Genomic DNA, 26192 nt, shown 5'->3' with positions numbered 1-26192 from the left:
CCTTCCGTTTTACTTTTTTTTAATTTATTTATTTTTTATTCCCTGTCAGTCTTGGAGCTGTGGACGGAGAAAAACATATAGGCCCTATACCGCCCTAATACACAATGACTCAAAATTGCAATTGAAAATTGTTCCGATAAAGACAGAATTTTACCTTTTATATGCCTATTTAGTGTACAAATGAAATATTGTTTTCGCGATACCCCCGGGCGATACCGCCTGATAGAAATAAATGAAATTTATTGTCCCCAAACTGGAGTACACATCGGGCATAAAATAAAATTAGATTCTGTCAAATAATTTTTGACGGTCCCTTAAAATTATGGCAACAACTTTGAACAGTATCATAGCCAATACACAGTTTATGAATGGACAGCTATTATAAGCAATTAGATTTCGATGAAACCAGGATGAAACTTGAGAATGAGGCTATAGATATTCACAGCCTGTAGGCTATTAGCGAGGCATCAACAAGAACAAATATTTGTAATCTATATAATATCTCTGTTTGTATACAGGCTTTATACGTATCCCTCAGGTCCGAGATGGCTGCTTCTGCTGGGTGGAAAATGTAAGTATTTTTGACGTAATTCAAGTGCACTAATATATATAATGATAGGGTGATATCTCGGAAATCATGACATGAACTGATCATTCATGATGATGATGATGATGCAATGCATTGGAATGAGTATCGGTAAGCTTATAATCCGATTTTTGTGGAGTCACCTTTCTTTCTTTCTTCCAGTAAGGGAGCGATCGTTATTTATGGCAGGGGGGAATGGGTAAATTTAGGGGGAACACGAAATTTTTTGTGGTCTTGAGGGGGAACCTGAAATTTTAGTTGAACCAAGAGGGGGATTGTTAAATTTTAAATGGAGAAAATTGGGGAAACAAGGGGGAACGCGAAAATTTTGAGCGGACGCGAGGGGAACGCGAAATTTTTTGTCGATATTTTGCCAAAACACCCATTCCCCCCCTGCCGTAAATAACGATCGGTCCCTAAGTACATCCCTCTTAAAAGTTGAACTTTCGAGTATTGTCGTACTGTGTGCGGTGCAAAGGGTGCGAGCGGAAACCCCGGGGGGGGCACTCACATTTCCCAGCTATACGGGTATGTGCCGCGGCGACGACCCCCTTTTTCAGAGCCGCTAGCCGTTCCTTAGACCCTCTGAATTCATTGATTGCCCGCTCTGAAGCCCCGAAAATTTTCTAGCCGTTCCATAGACCCTCAGATCATCGATTTCCGCTCTCATTGGCATCTTGACAGGCGTGTTTTCTCCCGTGTTTTCTGTCCTACTATTTCAAGCCCAAAAGCTACTTTTATGAGCTCAAAAACTTCAAAGGAATTTTCCATAAATTTCTTCCCCATTGAAACACATTGTATTAGGAGTAAGGTGAACTTTGGGCGGATTTTGGGCTCCTTTAGTAGTGGCAACACTGGTTTGTTGATAAACAGCACTGCACTGTCGAGTGCCTGCATGCGATGCCGATGCCTTCAGCTGATGAACATTTCGCTAGAAATAAATGATTTTGAGATCTCTTTTGGGAATAAAATTGCCAAATATGAGGAAAAGTACCTCAAATAATTGTGTGCACATCCTTGCAGCTGGCCATAACAGTGAATTAAAAGGTAATTTACGATCTACTGGTCTAGTGGAATGGTGTCAAATTCTGCACACTTCACTCAATCATCTCATCAGTTCAATGTAGTCAATGTTTTACTTTTTCGCACTGAAAAAATATTTTTGTGGGTTTGTTTTTATGGTGGGCTTTTATGTAGTGCTGCTATAATTATCAGTAGGCTAATAGCATAGATTGTAGGTCTGCAGGGTCTAGTAATTTGATTCGAATGCTCTTTTGCTTTGCTGAGAATTTCATCGTAATAGGCCAAACAGACCTATTTTGCATTAATGGTTTTCCTGATTTAATAATTTAATGCACAATTCAAAGTGAAATCGATTCCTTCAAAAATCTGTGGCGGCAACGCAACAAAATTGAACCCTGGTTTGGCCTGCATGGTTTAGTTGCGAGATTTTTCAGATTTTGGCGGCTGATCAGTTCCCAAGACCCCCCTTTTGGCCGGTCAAACAGTTCCCAAGACCCCCCTTTTTGACCGGCCGATCAGTTCCTAGACCCCTCTTTTTGACCTGCCGATCAGTTCCTTAGACCTCAAGTTCGAAACCGGCGGTGGCACACCCCTACCCAAAAAAAAATTGAGTGCCCCCCCGGGGCGGAAACACAAATTCGAAGACGTACCGGTGAAGATTGGTGATGAAGTGCGAGTAAAAAGTCCTCTCCACATCTAACGGCTGCAGTGGGCTCAACCGGCTCCGGAAGGCCTCCAGGGACGGGGCCGACACTACTGAAGCTGGGAGCACATTCCACAGGCAGATGGCACTTGGAAAGAAGGAGTACTGGTAGGACTGGATTCTGCAGTGATGTTGTCCACGTCTGAATTGCAGATGGTGACCTCTTGTTACGTCACAAGTGGATGGAAGGAAGTAGGGTGGACCACATGGAATAGCGACAAGGCCATGGACGATCCTGTAGAGCATGATGGTTTTGCTATGTGCCCGGCGTTCGCTCAGAGTCTGCCATTGGAGTTTGCTTAGCATCTGTGTCACGCTGTGTCTGGGATGGTAATCTGACAGTAACAAACCTGGCCGCACGTCTCTGCACCATGTCGATCTTTGATGACAGGTCCTTGGTGTGAGGGTCCCATACAGTAGAAGAGTATTCTAAGGTTGGGCGAACATATGTTTTGTAGGCCTGCTCCTTGATGTTGGATGGAGATTTTCTCAGGTTCCTACGTAAGAAGCCCAGGGTGCTGTTGGATTTTTTGCAGATGTTGTTGATGTGCGGTTTCCAGGACAGATTGCTTTGGATCGTGACGCCAAGATATTTTGCTTCGTCAACTGTGCGGAGAGTAGAGCCGTGGATGGAGTAGTCAGCTGTGATGATGTTCTTTTTCTTGTTGGTAACTCTCAGAACTTCACATTTGGCAGGGTTGAAAGACATTTAAGCCATTTGCGCTCCCACTCTTGGAGATTGGATAAGTCATGCTGGAGGATGGTGACATCGGCCTGTGTCTTAATCGGCCTGTACAAGAGGCAGTCATCAGCTTAACAGCCGTATCTCAGAAGTAACATATTCGGAAGGTCATTGATGAATATGAGAAAAAGTAATGGTCCCAAGACCGTTCCCTGCTGTACTCCTTAGGTGACGCTCGTTAAGTTGCTCAGGCCCTCGAAATCCATGTAACGCGGGCCGCTACTGCTTCCCAGAAAAAAAATTGGAGGTCACAGAAAAAAAAAATTGGAAAAAAAAAATGTTTTTTTTTTTATTTTTTAAATTTTTTCTAAGTTTTTTTGAAATGTTTTCCTACCCACCCTCAAAACCTTACTGCATGTATTCAAACCACCCAAGCCCAACTAACCTTTAACATAACCCAAAACCCTTACCCCCAAAAGGGAATTAGGGTAGAAATTGTCAAATTGATTTCACCTGAAAATGACAGAAAATCTGATATAGATAATGTTTTTAAATGCATTGCATGAATGTGTTTATAACGTTTTAATTGCTTTAAATTTGCCTCATTTCAATTTTCATGGAAATCGTTATTTTTATTGCTAACAAAATAAAAGGGGAACCTTTCACATAATTTTCGAAATTTGAAAAAATTTCTAAAATTCTGGAAATACAAAAAAGAAACATTTAAGTGCAAAAGCTTTTTTTTTTCTGGGTAAGAACTTTTTCTTACATGCAACAGCTTTTTTATTGCAGGGTAGAAATTTGATAAATAGGTCATCATATACAAAATGCATGCATGGACCTATTTATCAAAATTCTAACCTGCAAGCAAAAGGTTGTTACATGCAAGAAAAAAATCTTACCCAGAAGAAAAAAGCTTATGCACTGAAATGTACTTTTTTTGTATTTTCTAAATTTTAGATTTTTTTTTAAATTTCAAAAATTATGTGAAAGGTTTCTCCTTCCTATAATAAGCCATAAAAATAGCTATTTTGATGAGATGAGGCTAAATAAAGTAAATGAAACTTTATTCATGCATTTAATATATACTATAACATACTATATACATGTAGGTCCGATTTTGGGGTGAAATCAATTTCACCCCTACTTCTCTTTTGGGGGTTGGGCAAGGGTGTTACTGTTTATAATAGGCTTGGTTGGGTTTGTATATTTATAGTAAGGGTTGTGAGATGGGCTAGAGTTTGTGTAAGGCCAGGAAAAACATGTTATTAAAATTTATGCTATAATTACTTGACCATGTCGGAAATGAATCCCACAAGATAATTATGAAGATGGGGAAGTCCAACACTCAACTCTTGTTCATTGTTGTATTGTAGAGCATAAAATGTAGCGTATTTTACACATTACTCTTATCATACAATGCATTTTTCATGCACATTTATTACCCCCCCCCCCTGCATGGGGGGGGGGGCCTCCCACATACCCGAAGAGGGGGGTGTCAAAAATTTTATGAATCATCGTTTTTATATTGTGCATTATATCAATGTAAGCCATGTAAGCCATGTTATTAGGCAAAGAAAAAACTTTGAAGAATGTGTCTCATGTACAAAAGTATAGGAAACTGAATAATTAAAACCACTTTTTTAGGATGAAGGAAGCATTTTTTTCAAAAACGTCTGAAACATGCCAAGAATTACTTTAACATAGACATATGCATTTTTTATGTCAATGGCCTCTTTTGGGGTGCTGAAATCGCCTGGGCTCGACCCCTGCGGAGGGCTCTGCCCCCTCGACCCCAGCAGGAGCTCTGCCTCCTCGACCCACATGGATACTATTTCAGAGGTTTTTTTTATCAAAGCCCACTCTCATGCCTGAATTACTTGTAGAGCCTCAGAATGGTGATTTCTTACTTTAAAAAGTCTTAAATCCATGAGCTTTTTAGACCTTTTGAGCCCCTGGACCACAACCGTTAAGGGCGAGCGACAAGGCACTCGTGAATTTTACAGAAAATTTAAAGCCACATAGTATAAGTTCCCAGACAGGAAATATTTTTCCTATGCCCTGAAGTTGCTCTTCTTTCCTTCCAGAATGACTTGCTGGGTTCGGTTGGTGAGAAAATCACGAATCCAGGACAGGAGGGAGCCACGTATGCCATAAAAGTGAAGTTTTAGGAGGAGACGCTCGTGCGGAACCTTATCAAAGGCCTTCGAGAAATCCAGAAGGATGGCATCTATCTGTTCTTGGTCTCGCAGTCCACTTGCCAGGTCATGGACAGTCAAGAGGAGCTGGGCATCACACGAGTGTTTCTTCCTAAATCCAAACTGCTTGTCAGTGAGAAGACCATGGTCATTAAGGTGGTTGATAATTTGGCTGTGCATGATGTGCTCCATCAATTTGCATACTATAGAAGTGAGGGATATGGGCCGGTAGTTGGCTGGCTGATGCTTATCTCCCTTCTTGAAAATTGGAGTAACATATGCAGACTTCCATTCATAAGGAATTTTGCCTTGATGGAGGGTGGCTTGAAATAAAAGCATAAGAGCTGGAGCCAATTCTTCTGCACCTTCCTTCAATAAGTAGGCTGGTAGATTGTCAGGACCAGCAGCAGTGTGTGGTTTAAGATTTGACAACAGCTTCTGGACGCCTTCACATCCTATTTGGAACATTGGAACCTCAGGGTGTGGACTTGAGCCGAGAATAGGCATGTCAGCAGAATCTTCATTTGTGAAGGCTGAAACGAATTGGTCGTTCAGTAGGTTGGCTTTGGTAGTGCTATCACTCTGTAGGATGCCATCTTTCATAAGGGTGCTACTCCAGAGTTGTCACAACGCTTGCTTTTGATGTAAGACCAAAATGTCTGCGGGTTAGATGACATCTCACCGCAAATCATGTCGCAGATGAAAGAGTCATAGGTTTTACGGCAGCTATATTGCATGGTCTTCTTGAGCAACTTGTAGCGCGACCAGTCTTTGGGTGAATTAGACTTCTTTGCCTTCTTGTAGGCCTTCATCTTCCGTCTCGACAGGCTTTTAAGCCGATTGTTGATCCATGGTTGGTTGAACCTGGTTGAAGTCATCTTAGATGGAACATGTTCTTCAAGGATACCATGCAAAGTGGTGCTAATTTGGTTCCACAGGCTGTTGACAGGACTATCGACTGTATTTGCAGACAGGAAAGAGGTAGTAAACTTGTGGAGTTGAGACTTGATGACGGCCATGTCAGCTTTCTTCCACAATAAAATTAGACGACGAACTGGTTTCTGGCGCTTGGTTCAGATGTCAGAAATGGTAAGCACCATCTCATGGTCGCTCACACCTGGTAAGGGGATGCACTTACTAACCAGAGATGGACGGTTGGTCAGAAACAAATCCAGAGTGCTGTTAATTCTGGTAGGAAAGTCCACAATTTGACTAAGACCCAGGTCATGGAAGGTAGATAGAAAGCAGTTGTTGATAGCGATGGTATACTGGTGACCAATAATAGCTTCAGTAGCCCAGTTAATATCGGGTAGGTTGAAGTCACCGCTGATCCAGAAGCTAGCAGCAGGGTATTTGGTGACAACTTGTCTGATAGCTTGACAAAGGTTTTGGGCATACGGCAGGTCATTTATGGGTGGTCTATATGCAGAGATGATGATGAGCGGTTGTTGTTTGACCATTTCGACTTTGGTTGCAATGATTTCGCAGTCACTGTCAAGTTGAATTTCTCCGTCAATAAGATCACCTTTGGTGGCAAGCAGAACGCCGCCGTAGCCGTCAGGGCGGTCCTTTCTGATGGGCGAGTTATAACCAGGGGGCATCATTTCAGAGTTCAGCAAGTCAGGCTTTAGCCATGTTTCATTAGCGATGATGACATCAGGTTGGCTCGCTTCAACAGCTTCCCAGAAAGATTCCCTTTTGGCATACTTTGTAGATTCGCCGAAAGAACCTTGAGTGGTCTTGTTGTATTTTTCCTTGTGGTCTCACCATACGAGTTCTGGTTCTGGTTGTTTACTGCCTAACGCCCCTGACAGGGGTCAAACAAGCAGTTGGTGCCAGTTGACTCATTGAAATAATTTCATCCAAATTTCAACATTAACGGAATAAATAACCTCTCTCTCTGCTGATGCAAAAAATTGTAAAAGCTGTCCGACCGAAACACGATAGCAATGCACTCTAGCATCGAATGCGTAATCGTGTGCAAATTCAAAAGCTAGAGTTCTCCAGTAAGCAAAATACTGCTACTTAAAAAGAAAAGTTTAAAATTTTGGTGTTTTTTTTCAAAGCTGGATAAAGTTGTACTTTTGCTTCTATTGAACAGGTAGATATGCATATTATTTGTGTCCCTGGCTGTTCAATACATAGCAGTATATTTTTGGTGCCACGTTTACATTTTCTTTCGATGCTTAAAACTTAGTGTGTGATGTTGATGATCTATTTTACATTGTAAAAACCTATAAGGGGTGGTGCAATAATTATGTGTACCCCAGAGTGGTGAATTACAGGCGCGTGCTGGGGGGCTTTGGGGCTTCAGACCCTGAGTCTTAAAAAAAAAAAAAAAGAGGGAGAAAGAGAGAGAGAAGAAAAGAGAGGGGAGTGAGAGTGGCATACCCAGTGGGCAGGGGGCATAGTACCCCCTAAAATCAAAAGGGGAGAAAAAGCGCCCCAAAAGTGGATCCATAGGCCTTTCACAAATTTTGAATGCATTTTATAGCCACTTTTTCGGTCAGATTTTCTGTCAAAAATCCTATAAATAGATGCATATAAAAGGCCTATGCTACAAAATAACCAAAAATAATGAAAAACTGTTGCAGCAAATGCCTTCATTGAGGCTTTGATTGCGAGTTATTGAGCATGCGCCTTCATATAAAACTAAAATTCGCGACTCAGTTGGAAATCTGTTAAAATATACATGCTCCGAAAATAACCCATAAATGTGTAAAAATGGTGCACCAAATGGCTCCATTGGGCTTTCACTTTTCTAATTCTCAGGGGGGCACATCCCCCCTCAGACACCCCTGAGTGTGGAGTGGTCCTTTGACCATAAATGCCTTCATTGAGGCTTTGATTGCAAGTTATCGAGCATGTGTGTGTTCGTATTAAACTAAAATTTGCGGCGGCGGCTCAGTTGGAATTCTGGTAAAATATATGCTCTGAAAATAACCTACAAATGTGTAAAAATGTTGCACCAAATGGCTCCATTGGGGCTTTTACATATGTACTTTCAAAAATTTTCTAATTCTGAATCCCCCCTCAGACACCCCCTATTGCGCAAGCGCGATATGTTACACCTTTCAACATTTTGCATTCAGACCTCAGCCCCCCGGGGTCACGGTTTCTGGGCACGCCCCTGAATTATAGGGGGGACAAGCTTTTTTTTGGTAGTAAGGGGTGGTTCAATATTATATTATTGTAAAAAAAAAAATCAATTTTTTACTTTCTTTTTGGCCTGACATTACAGTATATTGGCACAAACATAAACAGATCTGTTATTTGTTGTAACCTAGCTTTGAAAGCATACTATACGACACTTGCAGGCAAAGAAGAACAGCAGTTGTTTACATTGTGAGAGCGTCCAGTCGTACACAGCCTAAATACAGAAGTGGGGTTCTGATTGACTGATTCATTCGTCTGACAATCATAACAACAAACCAATAATCTGATTGGCCAATTACCCCTCAAAGTGTTTGTCATCGCAGAGTGGTGCTCATGAAGGAAACACAAAGCTCCGTGTATGTCAGTCTACTGTCAAAAGGTAGCTCCAGGTTCTAGCCGTACCGTACATGCAAAGTTAGCCATGGAGTATAAGTTTGGCAAGATAAGATATGTAGTGCAAGGGTAATCTAAAGGTACTAGTAACTTCTTCAACCAGTAAATTAAAAGATAAATCCCATGCTTTAGATGCTTACTATTCTTCACATTCTTGTTCAGGTTATCCAGAGTTTTGGCATCAGATGTGTACAGCTGTGGAAGATTTGGTATTCATGTATTGCCATGCAGATTTATGAGTGCAACTTCTGTGCCTCATATTAAAAATGGTAGGTTTCAATAATACAGTAAAAACTTAGTTACTATCAAACGCTTTTAAAACATGCAAACATGAAGTACCCTATGCACAAACGTGTAAACGGTTTTGAGCAAATCATCGATACACAGTTATAATTAACAAGTAAACCTCAAATTTGTATCTCTTTCTTGTATTTTTCTTCGTTATACCTCATTTGTTTGGCTTGAAATTAAAAGGGGATAATGTGATCAGTGAAAACAAATATTAAATAGGAATCTATTCTTTATGCAAATCACATATTTGCTTTACATTTGCAAACTATTCAATGTTGGATTTGTTTCGTAAGATGGGTCAGCCTTTATGTATTATGTACATCTATAGTTATCAGAGGAGCTTTTGGTTAAGGGGGTACTACACCCCTGCCCAAATTTGTGCCTATTTTTGCATTTTTCTTAAAAATTATAGCGCATTGGGGACAAGTAAGATATGTATATTATAGGGGCAAGGACTACAACTACTGCACTGTAAATTTTATTTCAACGCAGACAACAATTGTGGGGTTACAGTCAAAAATGAGGGAAAACCAATATTTGATCAATAAATCAATAACTACTTGCCTTGAGTTGCTGAATTTTCAGTACAGTAGTTGTAGTCCTTGCCCCTATAATATACATATCTTACTTGTCACTAATGTGCTATAATTTTTGAGAAAAATGCAAAAATAGGCATAAATTTGGCCAGGGGTGTAGTACCCACTTAAGCACACAATTATGCCATCATAAGTGTTGCTTGATTACACATACTGTAATAATTTAAATTACTTTTTGTTGGTCTTGTTGTTTTTTCTGTAGTTAGAGAACAACTGAAAGAGTTGGCTGGAGCACAGAAGCAATGGGGGTATGTACCACTATGAATTAATAAATCATGAGAGTTGTCAAATAATTTGCAATATTGGTCAATGCAGCTCATATTATTAACCATGTTACCAAAGACCAGAGAATTTTGAACCCAGTAAAGCGATCTCAATTTTACAGGTGTAATTGCTATCAATCAACAGGCTTGATGCTTCTGAAAAAAAAAAAAAGAAGTACCATAAAGATGCTACAAAAAGTAATCAGCTTAAAATTCAGATCAAAAATTGAAAATACAATATATGCAAGATATATGGCTGGAAAGAGTGGTGAATTCTCAGCACACTGATGAGTCATGAGTGATTGCTTGTTTGCATACTGCATGTAATGTGCAATGACAAACACTTTTAATGGCCAGATAAACTTAAAAAGCCAGTAATCTTTCAATTGTGGGCCATTGCTGATAAATACTGGTGGACGTGCACCATTTTGTCCACCAAGTGTGACAGGGCAAAGTGGAATCTGGTGCACACTTTCTAACCTCATTATTGTAAATGAATGACTCTATGCTTATACAATATGTTTTTTTACAGGGGAGAAAGGGCCGATAGATCTGGTTTGTACACCCAGCTGGTACATAGCCAAACACAGCTGACTCCAAGGACCATGAAAGAAAGCTACCAAGAAGCACTGATTCCACTCAGTAGTAAGCCAGAAATACAAGAGAAATATATCAATTGGTTTAAGACTATCAGAATAGGCAAGCTATTGGAAGACTTGGATACATTTGCTGGTAGGTGATGATAGGAATGGGTAAAGTTATTCTTGTCATCTAATGTCATTCCCCCACATTGTAAGATTTGGTGAACATGTTAATTGTCAAAGGACAGCCTGATTTAGTGAATGATCACTGACCTTGAAGCATCTTCCAACTTTGAAAAGCTCACTACACTCTGACACAGATTCTACAAATTAATCTGTTTGCAGAACACATATTCAACAATATTTGCATGATGTCCATAGCGACAGAAATATTGTACCTTTGTAATGTTTTATAATGTAACTTTTGTTTTAGAATACAGAAACACACTTCATACATACTTCCATTGTACATGTAATAGTTCTTTCAATAACACACTACAGGATATATTTATGATAATATTTGTGTAATGCACATGCTTTGTAAGAAGCCAAGAGTCATTTGATGTAAGCTTACACGAATATCAGAGCACAGTAGACAATAGCATTTAAATCATTCAGAATTGCATTGTTTGGTGATTGTTTTGGTTGCTCAAATTCATTGTGTTGTTGTATTAAGGTAGGAGAGTTTGATTAGAAATCTTAACCATTAATCAGCAGCCAGACAAATTATGTGTGTTTCCTCTTTGTTAACAGTATGGATATCATACCAGCATAATAACAGAGATGAACTCAAATCACCTTTGGTAATTGTAACAGCATTAGTTGACAGAATAGGTTAGTAGCAAAATACAAATATTGTTTTGAGAGTTTATTTTAATAAAATTGCACTTTGTGTTAAAAGCATCATTTTTGCACAGAGATACTATAACCTTAATGCCGTCTGTGTCAGATACAATATTTTGAAATTCAAGTAAGTTCAATATTATGCTCCTGTATAATTTAGAGGCTGCTGTTGCTGTTGGCCCTGTTGTTATGTATGAGAGTAAAATCTCGAAAGCATGTGTGGGGAATATGATAATTGTAAAATTTTAAAGCTATGCAGAAGGGACACTTGTTTCTTCTCTCCTTTTTTTTGGCCCATTGGTACTGCCTGGCATTTGCCAAATTGACATAAATCAATCAATCCAATGTCAGTATAAACTCAAATTGATGAAATCCAAGTAATAAGCTGTGTCTTTGTCTTTGGTCAGATTTACATGAAGGAACCATATGTGCAGATAGTGACATCAAAATGACAGGACATGTAACATGGGCTGGCAAGACTTCAATGGAAGTCACAATGAAATTGAAGCAGGTTAGTATGCAATACTGTGTACCGATAATTCTCTGAAAAACTCGGTACCTCAGGCTTTGAGTTGAAATTACACATTCACTATGCACACAAAAATATTCATGATTCCAAACATCAGTAACTGTGTTGACTTTAAACTTGTGGCCAGCTTAGTTGTTCCAAGAGGCAAAAGGCTCGGTGGTGGAAATTTCTCTTTTTTACAGGGGTGGGTGGCAGCCACATGTAAAATCCTTGAAGTGGAACAAAAGTAGGGTCATGCACTACTAGAATAACAACTTTCCTGGAACAAATGAATACCCCATTTCCCATTCTCAAGCTGAAAAGTCAAATATGAAGCTAAATTTGGTCAGACAAATTAGACTCATTAGCATAACATTGGGCACATTTACCTCACTGCAAGACAAAATGGCTTACTATAGTCTGTACGCCTTGAAGCAGTAAAGTAAAATCATATTTTGTGATTTTCTCAAAAACTGCTCATTTTTTCAGGAATCTGTTATGCTAGTTTGATTGCATCATTTCCTTTCTGAAAATGTATACTTTTATATAAATATCATCATTATGTTTAATTTTTAGAGATACAATAAAAAACAATATCTACATTACTGCCTCAAGCAAGGCATACCGACTATAGTGGAGTGGGCAGTATAAGGCATAAAAAAGTCATGTAAGGGTTACTGGCGAGAGCAAAACCTATATTCTCAAACTACCATTCATGAAGAGTCAGATTTTGAATGCATTATACATTCATGGATGCACGGCGTGATGTTTGTGCTAATTGTTCATTGGAATTAACTCTCAGTGTGTTATTTCTTTTAATAGTTGAAACAGGACAGTTGGAGTGATATATTGCAAGCAACATTTGTCATGGTAGCCAGAGATCCAGGAAATAAAGGGCAAGTACAACATTGTTGTTTTTAGAAATATGGTGATATGACACAACATTTTAGATATCTGATTCAATGTATTACTAATTTTTAAATAATCTGGTAGCGTACTGAATGGGCTCGAAATACTGGTAAACAAACTTGTGATATGCATCATCCTTTTGGCCTGCTTCAGAGCACAATTAACATCAATTTGGACCATTTTAGTATTGATATTGCATTTTTTTGCACGCTATGCATGCATTTGCACCGTAAAGTCATTCTTAGAGTGCATCAGTTTGACAATATTACAAATTTGCCCCCTTTAAAAATTTCTCCCAGTATGCCACTAATAATCTGATAGTGCAAATTTAGTTGTGGGAAATTAGAACTTTTGCATGAATATTATGTATATACTGACATGCCCATTTTTTTACTGTTAATCGTGAATTGTTCTCATGCACGAAACTTTTGCGAATTTTGCAAGTGCAGTTAATTTTTGACATTTTCTTCCATTAGGCTTTTAAGAAATGTACAAATTTGTAAAAATTTCAAATCACAGGAAGATGAGTTAATGTTAATGCTGCAAAAATATCACTGTATGCACATGTATATGTGTATAATATTTTGTGTGATGTGTAATAAGTTTCTTTTGCTCTTTTTCTCTACTTCCACTTTATAGTGCTGCATATGTTAACCCATTAAGACCTGAAACACCAGAGGAAGAGATGATCTTCCAGGAGGGAGAAGTAAGCAAAGTGAATCGTAAAAAAGAAGTGGATGAATCTCTTCTGAAGACGGCACCCACAGCTGAGGAACGAGAACTCATTCACCAGATGTTTGTTGATTCATTAGATGAACAGTAAGGGCAAACATTGAATTGGACAATCTACTCTTCATGTCACTAAAATCATTTATTTGATATTTCTCATTAAAAAGGAAATTTAAAATTAAGGTCAGTTTGGGGTACTACAAAATATGTGATTATAATGGGATTTCTGCTTATCCTGAAATTTGTACAAACCTAAGATTACAATTTGTACACAACACAGGACTGCACCAGTATATTTTTCGGTAATTAGACCAAACAATTGTTGTCTTGCCATCCAGTATGTGTTATGACATTATACAAGTTTTCTTCAGTTTACACAAGTTTAAAGTGAATTTATAACATAGATTATAACAAGAATACCATAAATTAAACAGATACAGACCAATAATCAACAGGCAAAGTCCAACATCATCTGTTAATGAATCATTTCAAAACGCTTAGCACATTCTGTGCCTGTTGCTGCATATTTCTTCAAAGCAGTCTTGGCCTCCTGACATCTTTCGCATAAACACATAGGCACCTTATATAGAGCTGATAATAAACTCTAAAGGTCCGTTCATACTACCACCGCATTTGCGATGCGTTGCTTTTGCGATGCCGATATATTGATTACTTTTGCTGCAACTCAACGTAACTCGTCGAATTTCCAAGTTAAAATGTATTTAACTTTATTGCGATATCGCAATGCAGTAGTTTGCAGTACGATGCGGTGCGACAATGCACCGCATCGCAAAGCAACGCATCACAAATGCAGTGGTAGTATGAACAGACCTTTATACAGCTCCATGATAGCCACAAACGGCATGTGCATGATTTGTTTGACATAGGCGTTCGAACGATCGGCCCTCAACAATATGCAAGCATTTTCAGTGCATACAAAACACAGGACTTTGCCTGTTGGTGAATAGTTTGTATAGTTTTTCATCTTTGAAGAATACTTGGTAAAGTCATAATTTTTCTCTGTAACATCTGGCATGTATATTATTGTCATCTCTACATTCTAAGGATATTTCATTATGGGCTGATACTCGGTTATCTATCACAATAATTTAGACTCACAATATTTTTTGATTATTTTTCTTTTCATAATCCAGGACCATGTCTTTTGGTGCTCGTACAAAGGATGAGGGATCCGTTTGGATGGAACATACCAAATTGAAGAACCTCCTCATATGTTTTCCTCAGGTTAGTATTAGAGACTATGCTTCAGAGAACTGTTTGAAACATGTATGATTTGTAAGGATGGAATTAAAGGAAATGGTCTTGAGTTCATTTGATATCATCAGATACTGTATTAGTGGAATAGTGTTGACCCTCACTCCACATCTTTACATGATGACAGAACACATGAGGGAAGATCCAAGATTAAAAATGGTAACATTACCAGGAGGCTAAAGAGACAAAAATTGGCTGCAGTAGTTTGATTTTGCAGATTAATTAGTATGTCCTCTGCACCTCCGTATTCATGCATGCATAGGGTGAGTTGATGAGGCTGGGCCTTATTGAGAGGGTACTGGATGTTTTTAAGTATTCTCAATGGGATTTTTTGTTCATTGAATTCAGTATGTGCATTATATGTTTCACAACTTATTTGTTTTAATTGTTGCTCTTTAGGAAAGAAATCTGTATAACAAAATATTTGGTGGATTCCTGATGAGGAAAGCAACTGAATTGGCTTGGGCAAATGCATGTATGCATAGGTAAGTCTCCTCATCACTTATGGCAGCAGTGCAGCTGTATCCTACACAGATGTATTTTTCCTTATGCCCGAATTCTTTCTTTTAAAGTCCAAATTTCTGCACTTTTATTTATTTTCAATCCATTTTGGGACATTTTAACCTAAATTATATGTGCTATTTCAGCCTTTTTTCACAATTAGCTTCAGGCTTTTTGAGTGGTACTATAAGTGAAATGCTGTACAATGAGTTTGAATGGCTGTGACACGTTATACAGGGTGGTCTTATTTCTATTATTGTGACTTACACAACACCTGGAAAATAACCATTTTGACTTGAATAACATCCATAAGTGCCCAGGTGAATTCAGCACACATGGTGCTTATCGCACAAGCACTCACTCATGAATTGATCTTATTTGAATTGAATTTATTTGTTTCAGTCGTAAGACACCATCCTTTCGAGCTATAGATGATATCTGGTTCAGGAAGCCAGTAGAAGTTGGATCAATTCTCTTGTTGTTATCAGAGGTAAGCAACCGGGTGGGGGAATCAAGTTTGGTTTGAGTAGGGATGTGCCACTGAGAATTGGCAGTGGATCCATCCTTATTTCAAGATATTTAGACCTATCCGTATACCAAAAGTCAAAAAATTTTGGCCAAATTTAATGTAAGTTGCAATGTTTTTCAGTCCAGATATTTTGGCAAATTTAGAACATTTTGGCTATATATAGGCGAAATTCGATTAATTTTCAGAAACAATTGGGGAAATTTTGATAAAATACCCATCTGTATACCAAAATTGGTATAGAGAAAGGGGTAAATTATATACTAAATGGCTGAAAATGTGACTCCAGTTTGAGGCACATATCTGTATGGTCATTTGTACTAGGCATTTTGTGGGCATTGGGTGGAAAAAGTGTGCACATTTTTAGCAGAAATTACATGAGATGTGTTTGATAAAAGGATACATACCTGGGAGGAAATAGACATGTAGAAATAAATCATTCATTTTATGCTCTTAATGCTAGTATTTTTGGTAACCTTTTTAGGTAATAGTACTGCTGACTTCAGATACCTTCTTCTGCATACTTGGATGAAGGTACATACATCTAAAAAATACTAGAAAATTGTTGATGGATATCACTCCATTTCATTGTTTAACCCGACTTGCATTCCCTTCCTAAAGGATATGGATTCTTTAATCTTCATGCTGAGAGTTTCTTGTAATATTTTCCTTTTGGAATCATGCAGATAGCTTATACAGAGGGAGATTTCATGCAGATTAGGGTTCATGCTCAAGTAGTTGACCACAAAACAAATAAAGCCGATACTACCAACATCTTTCACTTTACGCTATCATGCAGCGGCGATGTACCTCCTGTTGTACCAAAGACATATGGAGGTAAGTAGGCTTGGTTGTTGTTTAGATGTAATTATTTCAAAATAGTGGGGAAAAGAGTTGAAAACTTGGTGCATGTACTGTGTAATATGTTTACTGATGTTAATAATGATTGGAATTAAAAAGGATGATAGACTTTTGTATTGTACATTACAACATGCCTGTTGTCAGGTTGCAGGTAAGGACTGGCATCCAAACAAATTGGTAATGTAATGGTTAGGGATATCTGACAGTCAAATCAGTAATGAGTTTAGGGGAAGCAATATTACGGATTTGTTTTTACACTATGAACAAGAAATCTGTTACCGAACCAGTGATCCTTTCATCTTGGCATTTGATGGCTATCTAAGACCGTCAAGTGCCACTTGGGAGATCATAAAGGGTGATTCATAGAGCATTATATTATCACTTGAACTCGGATATCAAACTAGCAAATTACAAGCTTTCCATCATCCACCCAAGTCCATTTTAACCAACCCAAGTATTAAGGATTTCTCCCAACATATTATGATTTTGCTTTATGGGTTTGTTTTCAGCTATCCCTTTCGAATTATGGATTTGCCTAAGTTGAACTAATTCTCACAAAGAAAAGATTTTACTCACTTACAGTACTATGCGCTATTTACCATAGGCTACTGTCATGAGGAAAGTGCACTGCACGCAGATGTGTAATAAACAGACAGTGCACCAACTGGTAAAGTCCAGCATCATCTCTTAATGAGGGCCAATTGTTCCATTAAATATGGCATAAGAAACTGCTAAACACCCGCTCTGCACCTATAACCTCATATTTTTGAAGCACAGTCTTCTTATTTTTTACATATACGTCAAGGCATGCGACGCCATGTGCAAGTTGTTAGACAGGTGAATATGCAAGAATAGCATACAAGGCACAGGGACTTTACCTGTTGTACCTGTTTAATCTAAGATTGCTTCATCCTTGATGACAGGGAGAATAATACTAAAACTAATGATACTAATCCAATTGCCTCATACATTTGTCTGTTTCAGAATCTATGCTGTATTTAGATGGAAGAAGACACTTCAAGGAGTTTATGAGGACAGGTATAATTGACAAGGTTGAAGAAACACTTGGAACAGGAGAATGATTCAATCATGCCATATATCTTTCAGGAATATTTGTGTTATAATTTATTTAAAATCTAAGAAAGTTATGTGTATAATGAGTTTTGAGAAAGTACTGAAATCACTTTGCAGCTTCGTAATATTCCTAAGGTAGTTCTACAGTCCATCCTAGAATGACGTTTTCTGTAAAAGAGTTGGGTCATTCTTTGGTTTTGCAAAATTGTGAAGTTTAGTGTTCAAGATTTCAAGCTATTTACACTCTAACAATGCAGATGAAGGTCAGAATTATAGGATACATGTACCTTGGTGTAAAGGTGGATGTGGATTGATTTTTGCCCCCACAACTGTGTGGGGCTTTTGGTATGGTGCAGATGGTTGGATGATTGTCTGACCATTTCTTTCTTTCATTCACTGGGCGGAAGCAAAATCATGCTTTAATCCAATAACCGATCAACTTCAAACTTGGTATGGTGACAGGGTATGGTGGCCGTATATGCTGTATAGTTTTGCATCATGTTATTGGCATATTTATGAATATTATCAAGCTTATTTGCATATTTTGCCTGATATTCCATTAATCCACTGTGCAGCTAAAAAGCAACAACTTATCAATGTTAAACTTTGTACGGTGACAGGGTATGGTGCCTCATTTAAGGGGATGTGGCGATAGCAACATTTGCATCAGACACACCAAATTGCATTCTGAATACATATTTTTGTATTGAAGAAATGCATTTTTTTCCACAAAAGACAAAATGTTGAGGTCTTCATGGGAAAAAATGTATGTCTTCAATAGGAAAGATCAAAATTTTCAAATGATGATTGGCTTTTCCTCCCAGCTACATGACTTTAAGTACATATCATTAGATTTATTAAGTATACTTCAAGGACTGTTAAGTGTCAAAAATTTTCAATTTTTAATAATTTGCCATATAATTTGTATATCACAAATTTAAAAAAATTTGATATCAGAAGGACATTCCTTGTATTCAGAATGCAATTTGGTGTGTCTGATGTGCTCTCAGGTCTCACAAAAAATACTGTGCACTCGTTGCTATCCGTCCCCTTCAGATGCATCAAATCTCAACAAATTAGTATTGCATCCAGTGAATCAAATGAAATAGTTTAAAAACATATAGGCATGTAGGTTACAATTTGTTGCATGTGGTTTTTTTTTGTTGCTCTAATGAGCAATGGTAGAGAATTAGATATGACAAAACAATGTTGTGATGTTGCGTTTAACAGGCATTGTCCAATAGAGAAGAAAATAAATCAATTGCTCTTATTCTAAATTAGCAATCAATTTGACGTTATTAACAGTTATGCAATTGCAATATCGTGTGTGTGACTGGATTGGTTTAAACCATTTTAATGAATACATGAATTACATGTATATAGTTGATGTGTATAGTTTATCCATGAATAAAGGTTCATGTCTAATCTTATAGCTATATGATTTTAAAATGATGTGCTTTTGAATACTATGATTCACATCAGAATAATAATTCAAAAAATGTTAATAAAAAGGTATAATATTTTGCTTCCGTAGAAAGAAGTAAATAGTAGTGTTCTGTTGACAGCAGATTTTGATCACTGTTTGCAATATGTAGACTTAGAGAATCACACTAAAATGAGCAATTTTTATACAACTCAATTTTTTATATAAAAATAAATAAGATTGGACTCTTGTTCCAATAAAAAAATGAATTTGTGTGTGGACTGCTTGAACTCTTGTGATGATCTTAATACTAATAATAGATTTTATTTGGTGCTATACATAAAACCACCAAAAATTTGATTTTGAATGGCAGTGGAATGGTGTCTGCAACTCGGTGCTGTGAATGTGCCAATTAGTATACTTGCTAATCACAGACTGCCGTAAAACCCTGATATGGTGATGGTGGTGTAGAAAAGAATAGGCCAGGATTAGAACCAGTCTACTGTGCAAAATCTATGGTGAACCATCTGTCCCCTATCTTTGCATGTATATTTATGTTCAACAAAAATAAACGAAATGGCAATTGAGTACATGATATTGACATAAAGCATTTGTGAGAAGTTATTGGCTATTGCCAAAATATACATGTTACAAAATGTAGTTGGTTTATTAATCAAAATGTGCAAAATGTAATGACAAGGTAACCTGTGCAAGATGCCTTAATTTTGCTACTGACAATACTGACATGTAGTCTTTACCTATTTTAGTATTACTGCTGAATGCTGATTAATCATTTGTGCTTGGGAGTGTGTGAATGTGTTTGCCCAATGGAATTGATAATGTCATTTTAATGTGCTATAGCAGTACCACTGTTTTCACTTGTTTGTGTATGAAAGTGTTTGTCCATGCAGTCTTACCTGTTTTAGCAGTACCGCTGATTAATAATTTCTTTGCGTATGTGAGTGTGTGAATGTGTTTGCCCAATGGAATTGATACAGACATATCATAGTCTTACTGGCTTTTGAGCAATACCGCTGATCAATCACTTGTTTGTGAATGGGAGAATGTGATGTTTTTAAGTAGTAGGCCTACCGTGGATTAATCACTTGTTTGTGTAGGGGTGTGTATGAATGTGTTTGCCCAATGGAATTGATACAGACATAATGTAGTCTTACCTGTTTTAGAAGTACCACTGATTAATCACTTGTTTGTGTATGGCACACCGTCATCATCCCTATATCTTCGTGTTAAAAATTGCCGTGGTAGTACGATGAATCCTCACGTTTTTCAACAACTACGCATGGTGATTTTGTTCGAGATAGACCGTGCGACTCAGGCTATGCATACAATTTGAGATTTTGAGAGCCGGCCACACTGTTTCTATTCTATGTTTTACGATTTTCGCATGATCAGTATATGGCTGGCCGTAACCGCCACAATGTGGAGCTGCTACGTGTAGCTTACTTTTTCGCTTCGCGGAGCTAAATTGACCAATCATGTTAGATCTTTTCATTACGCGGAGCCAGTTGATGCATCATCGTTCCAGAGAGAAAAACTCTTGCCAAAATTAATGTTTACTATGTGGATTTTAAATGAATCGAATGTAAATAAACCACAAACAGTTGTACAGGATCAATACCATTGTTTGATTAAGTGTATAGTCAATGTTACCTTGCATGCATGTGTCATGTGTGTGGCGTGTTTGTTTGTTTGTCTACTGTGTCAGGCCAGGATCACTGACACCCACGGTACTGATACTGTCATACTATCACGGTGATCATATTGTTGAATGTTGTTGACTTTAAAATAATCATGATGCAGTCATGTCTACAATAGAATTCACCACGACCTTTGAAGGACTTAAACCCCATTAAAAGCTATTAAACCAAGATAACACTCAATGAAAACTGCTCAACTATGTTACATCAGATCTTCTCTGGTTAAATACACACTGCACTTGTGTCTGTTTTACCTGTGCAATGAACAATGAGCTGGTATTATAGTTTCAGTTGGGTGAATGATTATAAAAAGCGAACATAAGGTACCGGGGTAACAATACTGTCTGGGCTTTTGTTTACGAAATGAGACAATAGTCTGCTTATTGTTAACCAGCGTTCTTGAAAATGAGAAGCATAATGGTTTGCAGACTTAACAGGGTTTAGAAATAATTTGTTCATATTTTTTGGTGTTATCTGTCGTTTACATATCCTTCCTAAAACACAAAAGTACCAATATTTCCAAACACCTAAATTAGCTAAAAATTTAGGAAATGTTACAAAACTATATTTTCTAGAATTTCAGAGAATACTTTAAATATTGGCTGGTTATTTTTTACACAGTGACGTCATATAGGCAATGGCATAATACTTCTAACATACACTAGGTCACGCGTCAATGGTGGCGCACTGAGTATTGTGTATAGGAAAGCGGGCAGTACCGTAACTACAGTATGTATGGCCTACTACTAGTATATAAAGTAAATCCGAACTGGTTTGCTGAAGGTCGAATTCCATGAGGCCACGCCACAGCAAGATGTACAAATCAGCTCCCGGCGATACACTGCAGATCGCAGAATTGTGTGCATGGTTTACCACCACTCTGCCTAGCTATGTAGTTGTGTACAATACTGTATGAGTTTCTTGTGAGTGCATGTCCATCTTAATAATAAGTCGGTTCGTACTTTTCATAAATTACTTTTTGAATCATAACTATCGTGACCGAGGATATCTTGCAACTACGTGAAGCTCGTCTGGCAAATTCTTAATGACTAAATTAAGCTTCACGTAATGAGTAAGTCGTACTTGATTGGTCAGTTTTACCTCCGAGTAATGAAAAACTCTAACATGATTGGTCAATTTGGCTCCACGGAGCAAAAAGTCAGCTTCTGCGTAGCAGCTGCACGCTTAATGGCGGTTGCGCCTACCATATCAGTATCCCATATGATATTTCTATTGTAAGAAAATTTTATTTGTTGTCACGTAAATCACAGGTTTCGTTTAAATTAACTACCTGGAAATTAAATTAACTAATCAGTGAGGACCGGTATTTTGCTGTGGATATGTTTAACTGCAATTTTGATGTAAAACATTTGAAATCCGCTGTAAGAATTTTGATAATATTCAACTCTTTGAGAAAATTATTTTATAAAGGAATGCTGGTAAAACCAGGTGCAATACAATGTACATTATTGACACACTATCACTCTCTTTATCTTCGTCAATAATAGAATAATCGATTTCAATCGAATTGAATACATGAGTTTGTAGTTGACTACTGAGCGACCTAAGCGATCGATTGCTAGCCAATCAGATAGAACTCCTTTTCTTGCGTTCAGTGAAATACCACTCGCCTGTCGCTCACTACCACTCGCCCGTCGCTCACCAACGGAGTATTAAATTTATATTTATCGTATAGGACGTCGACACTGTGTATGGGAGTGTGTGAATGTGTTTGCCCAATGGAATTGATGCATACATAATGTAGTCTTACCTGTTATAGCAGTACCACTGATTAATCACTTGTTTGTGTATGAGAGTGTGTGAATGTGTTTGCCCAATGGAATTGATACATACATAATGTAGTCTTACCTGTTATAGCAGTTCCACTGATTAATCACTTGTTTGTGTATGGGGTGTGTGAATGTGTTTGCTCAATGGAATTGATACATACCGGTACATAATGTAGTCTTACCTGTTATAGCAGTACCACTGATTAATCACTTGTTTGTGTAGGTGAGACTGTGAATGTGTTTGCCCAATAGAATTAATACAGACATAATGTAGTCTTACCTGGTTTAGCAGTACCACTGATTAATCACTTGTTTGTGTAGGTGAGACTGTGAATGTGTTTGCCCAATAGAATTAATACAGACATAATGTAGTCTTACCTGGTTTAGCAGTACCACTGATTAATCACTTGTTTGTGTAGGTGAGACTGTGAATGTGTTTGCCCAATGGAATTGATAGAGATATAACATAGTCTTACCTGTCTTAGCAGTACCACTGATTAATCACTTGTTTGTGTAGGTGAGACTGTGAATGTGTTTGCCCACTGGAATTGATACAGACATAATGTAGTCTTACCTGTTTTAGCAGTACCACTGATTAATCACTTGTGTGTGTCGGTGAGACTGTGAATGTGTTTGCCCAATAGAATTGATACAGACATAATGTAGTCTTACCTGGTTTAGCAGTACCACTGATTAATCACTTGTTTGTGTAGGTGAGACTGTGAATGTGTTTGCCCAATGGAATTGATAGAGATATAATGTAGTCTTACCTGTCGTAGCAGTACCACTGATTAATCACTTGTTTGTGTATGTGAGCGTATGAATGTGTTTGCCCAATAGAATTGATACAGACATAATGTAGTCTTACCTGTTTTAGCAGTACCACTGATTAATCACTTGTTTGTGTAGGTGAGACTGTGAATGTGTTTGCCCACTGGAATTGATACAGATATAATGTAGTCTTACCTGTTTTAGCAGTACCACTGATTAATCACTTGTGTGTGTAGGTGAGACTGTGAATGTGTTTGCCAAATGGAATTGATAGAGATATAATGTAGTCTTACCTGGTTTAGCAGTACCACTGATTAATCACTTGTTTGTGTAGGTGAGACTGTGAATGTGTTTGCCCAATAGAATTGATACAGACATAATGTAGTCTTACCTGGTTTAGCAGTACCACTGATTAATCACTTGTTTGTGTAGGTGAGACTGTGAATGTGTTTGCCCAATGGAATTGATAGAGATATAATGTAGTCTTACCTGTTTTAGCAGTACCACTGATTAATCACTTGTTTGTGTATGTGAGTGTATGAATGTGTTTGCCCAATAGAATTGATACAGACATAATGTAGTCTTACCTGTTTTAGCAGTACCACTGATTAATCACTTGTTTGTGTAGGTGAGACTGTGAATGTGTTTGCCCAATTGAATTGATACAGACATAATGTAGTCTTACCTGGTTTAGCAGTACCACTGATTAATCACTTGTTTGTGTAGGTGAGCGTGTGAATGTGTTTGCCCACTGGAATTGATACAGACATAATGTAGTCTTACCTGTTATAACAGTACCACTGATTAATCACTTGTTTGTGTATGGGAGTGTGCGAATGTGTTTGCCCAATGGAATTGATACAGACATGTAGTCTTACCTGTTTGAGCAGTACCACTGATTAATCACTTGTGTGTGTAGGTGAGACTGTGAATGTGTTTGCCCAATAGAATTGATACAGACATAATGTAGTCTTACCTGGTTTAGCAGTACCACTGATTAATCACTTGTTTGTGTAGGTGAGACTGTGAATGTGTTTGCCCAATGGAATTGATAGAGATATAACATAGTCTTACCTGTTTTAGCAGTACCACTGATTAATCACTTGTGTGTGTAGGTGAGACTGTGAATGTGTTTGCCCAATAGAATTGATACAGACATAATGTAGTCTTACCTGGTTTAGCAGTACCACTGATTAATCACTTGTTTGTGTAGGTGAGACTGTGAATGTGTTTGCCCAATGGAATTGATAGAGATATAATGTAGTCTTACCTGTCAAATAGCAGTACCACTGATTAATCACTTGTTTGTGTATGTGAGCGTGTGAATGTGTTTGCCCACTGGAATTGATACAGACATAATGTAGTCTTACCTGTTTAAGTATTACCGCTGATTAATCACTTGTTTGTGTATGGGAGCATGTGAACGTTTTTGCCCAATATAATTGATACAGACATAATGTAGTCTTACCTGTTTTAGCAGTACCACTGATTAATCACTTGTTTGTGTATGGGAGTGTGCGAATGTGTTTGCCCAATGGAATTGATACAGACATAATGTAGTCTTACCTGTTATAACAGTACCACTGATTAATCACTTGTTTGTGTATGGGAGTGTGCGAATGTGTTTGCCCAATGGAATTGATACAGACATGTAGTCTTACCTGTTTTAGCAGTACCACTGATTAATCACTTGTGTGTGTAGGTGAGACTGTGAATGTGTTTGCCCAATAGAATTGATACAGACATAATGTAGTCTTACCTGGTTTAGTAGTACCACTGATTAATCACTTGTTTGTGTAGGTGAGACTGAATGTGTTTGCCCAATGGAATTGATAGAGATATAACATAGTCTTACCTGTTTTGGCAGTACCACTGATTAATCACTTGTGTGTGTAGGTGAGACTGTGAATGTGTTTGCCCAATAGAATTGATACAGACATAATGTAGTCTTACCTGGTTTAGCAGTACCACTGATTAATCACTTGTTTGTGTAGGTGAGACTGTGAATGTGTTTGCCCAATGGAATTGATAGAGATATAATGTAGTCTTACCTGTCGTAGCAGTACCACTGATTAATCACTTGTTTGTGTATGTGAGCGTGTGAATGTGTTTGCCCACTGGAATTGATACAGACATAATGTAGTCTTACCTGTTTAAGTATTACCGCTGATTAATCACTTGTTTGTGTATGGGAGCATGTGAACGTTTTTGCCCAATATAATTGATACAGACATAATGTAGTCTTACCTGTTTTAGCAGTACCACTGATTAATCACTTGTTTGTGTATGGGAGTGTGCGAATGTGTTTGCCCAATGGAATTGATACAGACATAATGTAGTCTTACCTGTTATAACAGTACCACTGATTAATCACTTGTTTGTGTAGGTGAGCGTGTGAATGTGTTTGCCCACTGGAATTGATACAGACATAATGTAGTCTTACCTGTTTTAGCAGTACCACTGATTAATCACTTGTTTGTGTAGGTGAGCGTGTGAATGTGTTTGCCCACTGGAATTGATACAGACATAATGTAGTCTTACCTGTTATAACAGTACCACTGATTAATCACTTGTTTGTGTATGGGAGTGTGCGAATGTGTTTGCCCAATGGAATTGATACAGATATAATGTAGTCTTACCTGTCGTAGCAGTACCACTGATTAATCACTTGTTTGTGTATGTGAGCGTGTGAATGTGTTTGCCCACTGGAATTGATACAGACATAATGTAGTCTTACCTGTTTAAGTATTACCGCTGATTAATCACTTGTTTGTGTATGGGAGCATGTGAAC

General features: G+C 37.8%; 1 protein-coding gene across 2 annotated transcripts; it reads left to right on the top strand.

Annotated features, from left to right (window-relative positions):
* The first annotated feature begins 447 nt into the window (after positions 1-447).
* On the top strand, positions 448-19390 carry LOC140155890 (acyl-coenzyme A thioesterase 9, mitochondrial-like). 2 transcript variants are annotated; one of them, XM_072178890.1, is made up of 13 exons: positions 448-571; positions 8904-9010; positions 9831-9876; positions 10424-10623; positions 11226-11306; positions 11723-11826; positions 12646-12719; positions 13372-13551; positions 14616-14706; positions 15136-15221; positions 15640-15727; positions 16450-16600; positions 17609-19390. In XM_072178890.1, the coding sequence occupies exons 1-13, from the start codon at positions 546-548 to the stop codon at positions 17704-17706; spliced, it is 1332 nt and encodes a 443-aa protein (XP_072034991.1). In that variant the 5' UTR covers positions 448-545; the 3' UTR covers positions 17707-19390. The 2 variants fall into 2 exon arrangements, with proteins under 2 accessions (XP_072034991.1, XP_072034992.1); XM_072178891.1 differs by lacking the exon at positions 448-571 and adding an exon at positions 8709-8727.
* The last annotated feature ends 6802 nt before the right edge of the window (positions 19391-26192 follow it).

This window comes from Amphiura filiformis, chromosome 6, assembly GCF_039555335.1.
Source record: "Amphiura filiformis chromosome 6, Afil_fr2py, whole genome shotgun sequence".
Lineage (NCBI taxonomy): Eukaryota > Metazoa > Echinodermata > Ophiuroidea > Amphilepidida > Amphiuridae > Amphiura > Amphiura filiformis.
Note: the sequence above shows the minus strand (reverse complement) of the source record. Positions and strands in the feature narration are given on the sequence as shown.